The sequence below is a fragment of the Myotis lucifugus genome, unplaced genomic scaffold, assembly GCF_000147115.1.
Source record: "Myotis lucifugus unplaced genomic scaffold, Myoluc2.0 scaffold_2098, whole genome shotgun sequence".
Taxonomy (NCBI): Eukaryota; Metazoa; Chordata; class Mammalia; order Chiroptera; family Vespertilionidae; genus Myotis; species Myotis lucifugus.
The window spans coordinates 17,425-29,198 of record NW_005873146.1 but is presented as its reverse complement, the minus strand read 5'-3'; the positions used below and the strand labels follow the sequence as shown (position 1 = coordinate 29,198).

The following is an 11,774-nucleotide window of genomic DNA, read 5'->3' as shown; positions in this document are numbered from 1 at the left end:
CTCACCATGAGCACACAGCCCTCACCATGAGCACCGCCCTCACCATGAGCACCCGCCCTCACCATGAGCACCCGCCCTCACCATGAGCACCGCCCGCACCATGAGCACCGCCCTCACCATGAGCACACAGCCCTCACCATGAGCACCGCCCTCACCATGAGCACCCGCCCTCACCATGAGCACCGCCCTCACCATGAGCACACAGCCCTCACCATGAGCACCGCCCTCACCATGAGCACACAGCCCTCACCATGAGCACACAGCCCTCACCATGAGCACCGCCCTCACCACCAGCACCGCCCTCACCATGAGCACAGCCCTCACCATGAGCCCACAGCCCTCACCATGAGCACCGCCCTCACCATGAGCCCACAGCCCTCACCATGAGCACCCGCCCTCACCATGAGCACCGCCCTCACCATGAGCACACAGCCCTCACCATGAGCACCGCCCTCACCATGATCACACAGCCCTCACCATGAGCACCGCCCTCACCATGAGCCCACAGCCCTCACCATGAGCACCCGCCCTCACCATGAGCACCGCCCTCACCATGAGCACCGCCCTCACCATGAGCACACAGCCCTCACCATGAGCACCGCCCTCACCATGAGCACCGCCCTCACCATGAGCACCGCCCTCACCATGAGCACACCGCCCTCACCACGAGCACAGCCCTCACCATGAGCACGCCGAAGGACCACCAGTCGGCGCTCTGTGTGTGGCCCCGCCGGTTCACCACCTCGGGCGCCATGTACTCGATGGTCCCGCAGAAGGAGTAGGCGCGCGTGTCGTGGTCGATGGCCTCCTTGCTCAGCCCGAAGTCTAGGGAAACAGCCACGGCCCTTCTCAGTCTCGGAGGCCCAGCCGAGGCTTCCGTGGCATTTCTGTGAATTCTGTCCACTGGGCATCACGGCCCCACCCACTCTGTCTGCGCAACTCAACCCCCGTGGACGCCAGCACCACCCCACCCACAGGTGCTCCCCGGGCAACCGTCTTCAGAAGCCACAGATTCAGGAGCCCTGGAAGGTGTCAAGAAATTGTACTTCTGCCGGCCGGCGTGGCTCAGTGGTTGAGCGTCGACCTATGAACCAGGAGGTCACGGTTCAATTCCTGGTCAGGGCACAGGGCCAGGGTGCAGGCTCGTTCCCCAGTGTGGGGTGTGCAGGAGGCAGCCGATCAGTGATTCTCTCTCATCATTGATGTTTCTATCTCTCTCCCTCTCCCTTCCTCTCTCTGAAATCAATAAAATATATATGTTTTTAAAAAGAAATTGTACTTCTCAGTGACAACCATGAAGTCCCCAGGAGACCTGATTTCTAACCGCCCACACGGGCCAGCAGAGGGCCTGACAGCACGGGGCCACTGACCAGACGGGCAGGCGGGGTTTGCTGGGAGGGAAAGGAGGGAGGAGGGAAGAGGAGGAAGGAGCGAGGAGGGAAGAGGAGGGAGGAGGGAGGAGAGGGCAGGGAGGAGGAGGAGAGAGGAGGGAGAGAGAGATAGAAACATCCTCTCTTCACCTCCCTCGCCCTCTCCCGCTGTGGGAGATTCTCAGGGCCGGGGGAGGTCTCGAGGGCCGGCGCTCACTCACCTGTGACCTTGATGTGGCCCTCTTCGTCCAGGAGGATGCTGAGGGGACAGCAGAGGCTCTGTCAGCGCCCGGCAGGTAGGCACGTGGGGGGCACGGCACCCAGGGACCCCCAGGCCGCCCGTGCGCAGTCTCCGTGCGGGAGCTGCCCGCTGCCCGTGCATAACTAAGAGGACCCCTTCCTGTGTTTCCATCTTTGCTTTTCGGTGACACCTAATCTTGGCCCAGAAAGGAGCAGCTTTCGCCATGAACCCTCCCTAGTCCTCACTGACATCTTTCCTCCTGCGGCCCCGCCACGATGTATGATCTTTCTAACTATAAAGATCCCTTCGGCCTGTAAAGAGCGAGAGCAGGGCTCGGGGCTCCCGGCCGGGACCCCCCGGCTGCACTCGCTAGCGGAGGGGCGCCGAGGTCACGGGACGCTGCTCCCGCCGTGGGACACGCAGGCAGGGCCTGGCGATGGCGTGACCGGCTAGTCACACCTGCAGCAGCGACGCGTGTTGTGCTGGCGGTGACGACAGAGGCCAGCAGGGGGTGTGGGACCAGCGGGTGAGGGTGTGCCACCCGCCTGCCCACCTGACCTGCGGCCACGGCCCTGGGCTCCGCCGGCCTCCCCGGGACCAGGTCCGAGCGCCGGGAACCGGTGCAGCTCAGCGTGAGCCCCACTGTGTCCGGGCACCGCCCAGGGCAGCGGGTGGAACTGCTCATCCCACCTGGATCCCGGCCTGGGAGGTGCCGGCAGGAGGAAGCCCCGCCCACTCCTGGGGTGACCTCACGTGGAACCTGAACCCTGAGCCGGGGCTGCAGGGAGCGGGGAGGGGGGCTGGCAAGCAGGGGCGAGGCCTGCGCCCACGTGGCCCACTCACTTCTCAGGCTTCAGGTCCCTGTAGATGATGCCCAGGCCGTGCAGGTGGTCCAGCGCCAGGGCCAGCTCCGCCAGGTAGAACTTGACGTCCTCCTCCGTGAACATCACCTGCGAGCAGAGAGCAGGGCGAGCCCAGCTGGCAGCTGGTCCGTTTATCAACGCTCTGCCAAGGGGACCCGGCTCAGCCCCGCGGAGTCCATACCCGGCCGGTCCTGCTCTGCACACGGTTCCCCCGCCCCCCACTCTGCACCCCCCCAGGCGATGCCTCTGGCGCCCACAGTGGAAACGGGTCTATTTATAGTTTCAGGTCAGGGAAGGCGAAGAGCGAGGCCTACAGAGCTGACGCCATCGGCGCCTGGACCTCCTCCCGGGTCCTCGCCCGCAGGTCACCAGCTCCCAGTCTCCCGGGCTTTACATTTCAAAGGAGCTTCTGATGTGAACGCGTGAGGTTTAACACAGCCCAGCGCGAGGCGGCGAGGGGCTCTGACACCACGCCTGGCGCACGCTTCTCCCCCTCTCCTTGGTCACCCTCACGGATTCACGCAAACTGGCGGCGGCTGCCTGCCCAGAGGGCGACGGGGTCCACCCAGGACGACACTCCGGGGTGCGGGGGCAGCTGAGCACCCCGAGCTGGGGACAGGGGGCACGTGGGTGTCGGGGCACCCGATTCAGGCCGGGACATCACACACGTCAAGGTCATCGGGCCGCCAGGACACTCCCCTGTCCCCCAGGGTGTCAGAGCAGCAGGTACTTGTCGTGGCTGCTGGGCAGGGAGCCAGAGCGGGCGGGGAACACTGTCCACATTCACCCCGAGATCAAAGTCCCGACCGGAGCCCAGAGCTCCCTCTGAGGGCGACACGAAATCAGCCCAGCGTGCTCAGCATGAGCAAGGGCGCAGCGTTCGGCCGCGGGGACCGGAGGTGACTGTCAGGCTCACACAGACCAACACCTCACTTCACACAGGGCCCCCCAGTGGGACAGGGACCGTGCCCACAGCCTGGCGGGGACCCTGGTGCTGCCGCCCTCCCTCCAGCCTCTGGGATCTCCCACTCTGCCTTCCGTGTTCCACCAGCTCCCAATTCTTTCCTAAACGGTCACCTCATTCATGGGCTTCCTCACAGCAGCTCCGAGGCCGCCCAGCTCCCCTGACCTGACTCCACCCTGTACATAGAGCAGGTGCTCAGAGGGCACAGACTTCTCCGCTAGGCCAGTTCTCCCGGCATCACCCGTGGTGCCAACGACAAAACACAGCGTCTCCACTGCAGCAGGCTCTGCAGTGACCACCACAGAAGGGACCAGACACCTCCTCCAGGAGGGACCACACACCTCCTCCAGGAGGGACCACACACCTGTCCCAGGAGGGACCACACACCTCCTCCAGGAGGGACCACACACCTGCCCCAGGAGGGACCACACACCTGCCCCAGGAGGGACCACACACCTGTTCCAGGAGGGACCACACACCTCCTCCAGGAGGGACCACACACCTGCCCCAGGAGGGACCACACACCTCCTCCAGGAGGGACCACACACCTCCTCCAGGAGGGACCACACACCTGTTCCAGGAGGGACCACACACCTGTTCCAGGAAGGACCACACACCTGCCCCAGGAGGGACCACACACCTGTTCCAGGAGGGACCACACACCTCCTCCAGGAGGGACCACACACCTGTTCCAGGAAGGACCACACACCTCCTCCAGGAGGGACCACACACCTGTTCCAGGAGGAACCACACACCTGCCCCAGGAGGGACCACACACCTGCCCCAGGAGGGACCACACACCTGCCCCGGGAGGGACCAGGCACCAGGCGGGAAGGACGGCTGCTCTAGGAGGGCTTTTGCCAGAACTGGGTCTGATTCTGCAGCCTCAGGCTTTGGATTATACGCAAGCAGCCCCATAGGTCACTGTGCCATTGCCCGAGAGACCACCAGGAAATGAAGGGAGAGAGCCCACACCCCTTCCCCGGCTCTCCCTCCCTCTGTCCCTGAGTCCCAGACAGAAAGGGACAGCCCACGACCGGCGACCACGACCGGCGACCACGACTGGCGACCACGACCGGCGACCCCAAGGGGGGGTGGGCGGGCTTACCTCCTTGGAGAGGCGGGTGAAGAGGTCCCCTCCGCGCAGGAAGTCCAGGATCAGGTAGAGCTTCCCCTCCGTCTGGAAGGCTGTGAAGGGGAGAGCGAGCGGTCAGCAGTCCGGCCCTCGTGGTCCCTGGGGTGGCCGTGCCCTCAGGTCAGTCTCTGTGGCTCCAAGGATCCTGTGTCGTGACCCTGTGACCTGGGTCACTACACAAACAGCGGAGCGGTGGCCAGGAGGACATGGGGAGGGGCCGATATTAGGAGCTCTCCTGCTTCTGTCACTTCTTAGGGTCTGGCTATTCTCTCTCCCTTCCCTTCTCCCTTCCTGCTTTAACCACAAAGGGGCCGGGAGACACAGGGACAAAGGCACTTGCAGTCCTTGTGCGGCTGCTGTTGCCACAGTCAGGCTGGGCCTGGGGGACAAGGGGTCTCTCTCTGCTGGGGGTGGGGGGCGGGGAGAGAGGTGGGGACGATGCTCTGACCACGGTGGGTGGAGCCTCCTTTCCTTCCCATGGAATTGCACTCTCCCCGGCTCGGGGCTCGAGGGCACCCACCCTCCGATCCCCTCCTTCACGGCAGCGCAGTGACCAGCTGGGTGGCTATTCGACATCATGGCAGTGGTGCGGGCGCTCCGGGTTTGATCACAGCGCCACGATTATGGGCACTGCTTGTGCCTCAGTCACGGGCCACAGACATAGCTCCGCCCACCACTTAGCCAGGGTGCCCAGCCAAATGGGCTGACCGTGCATGCAAGGGCCAAGAGAGACCGTCCGGCCGGTGGGGCTCGGTGTCTGAGCGTCGACACATGACCCAGGAGGTCACGGTTCGATTCCCCGTCAGAAGAGATCAAAAGGCAGAAAACTGACAGGAGGTGTGTGGCCCAGCAGGTAAGTGGCGTTGGGCAAATTATTTGATCTGAGCCTCAGTTGTGTCTTCTGAAAAATGGAAATAATAACCTGCTTTGCAGGGCAGTTTAAAATGCTTGAAGCAGGAGCCACTTAAAATGCAGGACGTGTTACCATCTCTGCTTTACATAAACTACTGCGTCACAAAGCACTTTATTTTAAAACAACACAAAAATGTCATCGGTTCAGCCCCATTCAACGCCAAGAGACTTTTTTTAACCACTTAATCAATGACAATAATCTATATATATATAAAAGCCAGTAGCTATGATGTGCACTGACCACCAGGGGGCAGACGCTCAATGCAAGAGCAGAAACCACAGGCATGGAAACATGGAAGACTGATGAATGTCAGAGCAAAGGGGGAAGGGGGGAGGGCGGGAAGAGATTAACCAAAGGTCTTATATGCATCCTAGAGGTCCAGTGCACGGATTTGTGCACCGGTGGGGTCCCTCGGCCTGGCCTGCGGGGATCGGGCCAAAACCAGCAGTCCGACATCCCCTGGATTGTGAGAGGGTGCAGGCCAGGTGCACAAATCCGTGCACCAGGCCTCTAGTTAAAGAGTAATAATGTATAGCCACCTCACAGTCGGCCTTTGAGAGAAAAATAAGGCACTTGCTCCTTTTGAGAAAACGAGTGCCGAGCGACTCGGAGCGGGAAGGGTGACTCGGGGGCCCTCTCTGACGCTGGCTCCTCCTCAGTGCCCCGTCTGGGGGCGCTGTCCCCGGTCCCCAGAGCAGTGGCTTTATCTTATTTTTCACCGTATTTACCGTAGTGCAGCTTCACGATGAAGGGGTGGTTCACCTCTGCCAAGATGTCTCTCTCCATCTTCGACCTGACGCGGTCCCGAACTGCGGACAGAAAACGGGCTCACACAGGCAGGCCCGGCCCAGGGACTCGGCACCACACACTGACGTGAGTCACCCCCAACTCCTCGTCACAAGCATTCACACGTGCACAGAGTGGAACTAGGGGGATGATGACCAGGAGGCCCCGCAATCGCTGGTATTTGTGCACACGCTCTCTACACACACACACACACACACACACACACACACACACTTTAGCCAGAAATCTGACTCTCACCTGCCGGCCGACACCATGACCCCCAGGCCCAGCACCTCCTGGGAATAAGGACGATCTCCTACACAACCAACTGGACGGCCACCCCTAGGGCACTAGCTCTCATGCCATCATCTCACCGAATATCCTCCCCAAACCCCATGTCATTTACAGCGGGTTTTCCCGACCTAGGAAGCTCGCAAGTTCACACATCATTGTTCCTTTGTTCTCTCTCTCTCTCTCTCTCTCTCTCTCTCTCTCTCTCTCTCTCTCTTTTGTTAATCTTCACCCAAGGATACTTTCCCATTGGTTTTTAGAGAGAGTGGAAGGAAAAGGGAGAGACCGAGAGAAACATCAATGTGAGAGAGTCACATCGATTGGTTGCCTCCCGCACGCCCCCCGACTGGGGCGGGGATCGAGCCTGCGACCCGTCTTCTGTCACCCAAGGTGGGTCCTCTTCTGGGGAAAGTCCCCGTCCATCGGCCTGTCCAGCCCCCATGCCCTGGCCCCGTGACGTGACCGGGAGGCAGGGTGGACAGAGGGGACATGTGCTCCTGCACCCCTCGCCGTCTCCCTGCAGAGCGCGGCCTCGGTGCCGGGTAAGAGACTCTGAAACCCTGCGGGATGGATGTCCTTGTCACCGCGCTCAGATCCGCTTGGAATGTAATGAGCCTGTTCAGTCACACGCCTGATCGTGAATGGAAACCAGGGACACGTGAGCCTGGGGACATTCCAGCTGCCCAGGGGCTGTAGTCACAGTGGGAAAGCAAGTGTCTGTGTCCACCCTACAGTCACACCCCCATAAACCCAGGTCCACTAGGGAGTTCAGTGCTAACGAGCATCGAGCCACACAACGGTCCCCGAGATGGTGCGGCCGGAGGCTGGGAACCTGTCCAGTAAGTCAGCGAAGACACAGCACCGGGAAGGGACAGGCCGAGCTACGGAGCAGCTGCACGTCGGCATCCAGAGGCCGACGCACGTGCGCAATGACCGAAACCAACCGCGAAGGGCCAGGAGCCCCATCAACACCCCAAGTGATTGCACTTAAAACAAGAGAAGGCCGGCTCCGGCCGCGGTGCCCATCCTGGGACACAGATGAAACACGTCCGGGAAACATTTCCATGTGAGACGTGATCTGGGAGCAGACGCCCGGGCAGACTCTGGCCGAACCCCCGCAGATAGGGCCGGGGCGGCCGGACGCAGGGTAGGCTTGCTCCCTGTAGGCCAGGTCCTCCCCCTGCTGACTGCCCGCTGTGTGACGGCCACGCCCGGGGCCACGCCCAGTGGGGCCGTGTGAGGACCGCACACCGGGCAGCACCCTGGGAAACCGAGCGGCGAGCGTGACCGGCTCTCCCACTCCTGGCATCCGTGAGAATGGACCTGCGGGCACGAACACCCCGTGCACGCGTGTGTGGGGACACACGTGTCCACGTCTCTCGTCTAGACCTGTGCTCAGGGGCGGGTGGGCACACGGGGGGCTGGGAACCAGGCGTGGGCCTGGGCTTCTAACCCGTCCCTGTGACAACCAAGGGACACAAAGCGGCCACGTGTGTGTGAAGCTGAGCGACCCGCCTCACGAACTCAGGCCGACCTGCTGTCCACACGCAGCGTGACCACCTGCCGGCCCCCAATCGAGGCTCTGCCACGCGTGCACGCGGACATGCGTGAAGGAGGGTGTGATGCCACGCGACATTCCTCTGGGAACGAGGGATATGGAAGACTCGGAAGTGTCACACTGTGTATCGGTCAGAGCCACGTGTCTGGTGTCCTCCGTTAGGGACGCCCTCCTGAACCACGTGGCACTGCACAGAATGTGACGTGAGCAGCACAGGGACCCTCTGAGCCCCCCAAGACCCTCTGAGTCCCCTGAGGCCCTCCAAGCCCCCTGAGGCCCCCCGAGCCCCCACCTTTCAGCGTGGCCTTCTTCAGCACCTTCATGGCATACAGCTGCCCGGCGTCCGGCCCCACGGCCTTGCGCACCAGGAACACCTGCAGAGAGAGACGGGACATGATCGGTGTCCTTCTCCCCGTGTCCTGCCTGGACAAGGGACACACGGAGTCTGCAGAGCTTCCGACACAGCGAATGCGCGCAGGGAAGGGGTAAGTGCAGCGTGTTCTCCAGCAGCCGGCAGCCGGGAGGCGCTCCCCTTGCTCCCACGGCTCTGTGGCGACATGCGTGTGCATGTGGCGACGTGTGTGCACATGTGGGTGCATGTCTGGCGATGTGCGTGTGTGTGTGTGTGTGTGTGTGTGTGTGTGCACGTGTCACAGGAGAATCATGTTGTTTCTGGTGCTGTGACCCTCCCACTAAGCATTTCCTGTCAGAAGGAATCCACCTCCTTTTTAAACACAAGAACTCACTGTTCCAAGGGGCCTCCCGGTTCCCTGTGAGCACCCCTCGGACCCCTTGGGGGGCCCCCCGAGTTATTCTGAGGGCAAAGATCCTGTTCCCGGTTTTGCGCTTTCTTCACCCACATCTCAGCTTTGAGGCGCTTGAGCTCACAGCCTGGTCTCCACATGGCTCCCAGGGGCACGTGGACAGTGAACGGCACCTTCTCAGCATGTCAGACCCGCGTCAGGCCGACGGCCGTGTCACCCACGTTAGGGGCGGGGACAGCGTGTGTCACCCGCGTTAGGGGCGGGGACAGCGTGTGTCACCCGCGTTAGGGGCGGGGACAGCGTGTGTCACCCGCGTTAGGGGCGGGGACAGCGTGTGTCACCTGCATTAGGGGCGGGGACAGCGTGTGTCACCCGCGTTAGGGGCGGGGACAGCATGTGTCACCTGCATTAGGGGCGGGGACAGCTTGTGCCACCTGCGTTAGGGGCGGGGACAGCGTGTGTCACCTGCATTAGGGGCGGGGACAGCGTGTGTCACCTGCATTAGGGGCGGGGACAGCCATGTGCCACCTGCGTTAGGGGCGGGGACAGCCATGTGTCACCCATGTTAGGGGCAGGGACAGCCATGTGTCACCCGCGTTAGGGGCGGGGCACAGTGAGAGGCGGGGATTTGGTTTGCTCCCTTCTCAGAACGTGGGAACCGTAACCCCCAGCGTCAACACTGCTGGCCGTGGCCATGGCCTGAACAGAGCCCGGGGACCTCATCTCCGGGGAGGGAGGCGCTTTCCCCGTGACTTAAAGGAGAAGAAGGGAACGGGCACCCTGTGCACAGATGCGTCGCAGCGACCGAGGGAGGGTTCCATAGAACAGTCACGTCAAGTAGCTTCTATCCCTACGTCACGGGTGGGAAACGGGCTCACAGAGGCAATTCCCTGAGCAGGGGGTGGGTGGGGGGCGGGGGGCCAGGCCGGTCCAGCCTGCCCGGCCGAGCGACCCCCTGAAGGCACCACCTCCCGTCTCTGTCTCTTGTTCGCTTCGTTTTCCTCCTTTTTAGAAAATCGCTGGTGAGGACACGCTCTCCCAGGCTCCAGCCCAGCGGCCACGCGCCGTGGGAGAGGCCGAGCCGGGGTGGCGGAGGAGAGGAAGCGTGTGGCGCTCTCGGGGTCGGTGCCGCTCGGCACAGCTCTGACCCGCGTGCGGTTCCCGTCAGGAGGGACCTGCCCAGGGCGGGCGCCTGAGAACGGCACCCCTCAGCCGGGGCCGCCTTCCCACGTGTTCAGGGGCATCCCCACCCCCTTCCCCGTCAGCAGACGCCCGAGTGCTTGCGTGCGAGGGGACCGGCCACGGGGTGAGGGGACCGGCCGGTGCACGGGACGCGCTCGGAGGCAGCGGAGGGGACTCACCTTCCCGTAGGAGCCTTGTCCCAAGACCTTCAGCAGCTCAAACTGGGAGGGGTCGGCCTTCTCGCAGCCGTCCTTCACGTGGTGGCTGATGTCGATCTCCTTGACCACGCCCTCCTCCTGCAAGACAGGCGCCCGGTGAACACGCGGAGGCCCGGCCGCGCCCGGCTCCGTCCCACCCGCAGCCACGGCCTCAGCAGCTCCGTTACTCGTGCCAGCGATGCCGCCTGCAGCCGTGGGCGCCCGGCTTCTCCCACGACGTCTGCCACGCGGCCTTACCACGTCCCAGGGAAATGGAGGGGCTCCGGGAGACCAGCCTGCCTCTGAGGGGTGCGGGCAAGGTCTGCACAGGGAGGGACGGGGGGCTCGGGGACAAGGCCACCCTGGGAACTTGTTTTAAAGCCCGCACGGCCGCTCAGTGGACTCGCCGTGGATGCGGCCTGGGAGACGCGTCTGCTTCTCGTGTCGGTCTCACTGCCCGACATCCAGCCACAGCGAATGCAACTGCCCTCCCACAGGCCATGTCCAGCAGCGGCAGGGAGCTCGCCCAGCCCAGCGCCAGAGCCCCCAGCAGGAAAGAGCAGCCCTGGCCTTTAAACTGGAACACTGACCGAGCCCGCCGGCTGGCTCAGGGGGTGAGCGCTGACCTATGAGCCAGGAGGTCACGGTTCGATTCTGGTCAGGGCACAGGCCCGGGTTGCAGGCTCGAGTCCCCACCGGCCCCCCTGCAAGCCCCCGTCTCGGCACAACCTGTATTCCCTGCCCACGTGCCCTGGGCAGGAGCGAGTCGCAAGGAAGACAGAGGTTAGTGAAAGCGACGGGGAGATGCGCACACGCTCGCGGGGAAGGGAGAGGGATGCTGCTTGTGGTCCATTCCCCGGCGCCGATTGAACACAAGGAGGAGGCTCCGCGATTCACTGGGGGGAGCGCTGCCATGCGGACAGGGCTCAGCTTCTAAGAAAATAGTTGTAGACTGGAACTCGCTCCCATCGGCAAGTGCTCCCTCAGCACCGCCGGCTGTGCTGGTCAGCGAACCCACTGGCCCGCTGGCCCGGCCGGGTGGGAACTGCAGCTGGACTGAGTTCCGTCCCAGCACGCGCTGCCCAGCCCGGCCGACGTCTGCTCAGAGTGAGCTCGGGCATCGCGATGAAACGCAGAGCTTCCCAGACCCACGCTGCCCGAGCTGTCCCCTCCCTCACCGCCCGCCGGACGTACCTCCCCCGGGGCGGTCACAAGACACCACGGCCCAGACGCTGGTGGTCCGTGAGGCCCGGAAGGCTGGCGACCGCTGGCCCTGAGACACTGCTTTCCTTCTTCCTAAGCCCACCCACCTGGGGACAGAGCGCGGCTCCTAGTGCACTACTCCACGCTGCCACGTACGGGCCAGTGTGGGCATGGGGGCCACGGAGGGCGGAGGACAGACACCCTGCCCGGAGCACATGCCTGCTGCCGCGCCCGGGCCAGCGTGGGCGTGGGGGCCACAGAGGGCGGAGGACAGACACCCTGCCCGGAGCACATGCCTGCTGCCGCG

General features: G+C 63.4%; 1 protein-coding gene across 1 annotated transcript; it reads right to left on the bottom strand.

The window, feature by feature from the left end:
- Positions 1-644: 644 nt before the first annotated feature.
- LOC102428371 (ribosomal protein S6 kinase alpha-2-like) lies at positions 645-10,728 on the bottom strand (the record flags this gene model as incomplete). The annotated part of the gene is made up of 8 exons (XM_023748920.1): positions 10,672-10,728; positions 10,247-10,363; positions 8,414-8,495; positions 6,215-6,295; positions 4,547-4,626; positions 2,455-2,561; positions 1,592-1,629; positions 645-825 (listed from the first exon to the last, which is right to left on the bottom strand). Coding segments are annotated over exons 1-8 (743 nt in total), but the record flags the coding sequence as incomplete, so codon positions are not given.
- Between the last annotated feature and the right edge of the window lie 1,046 nt (positions 10,729-11,774).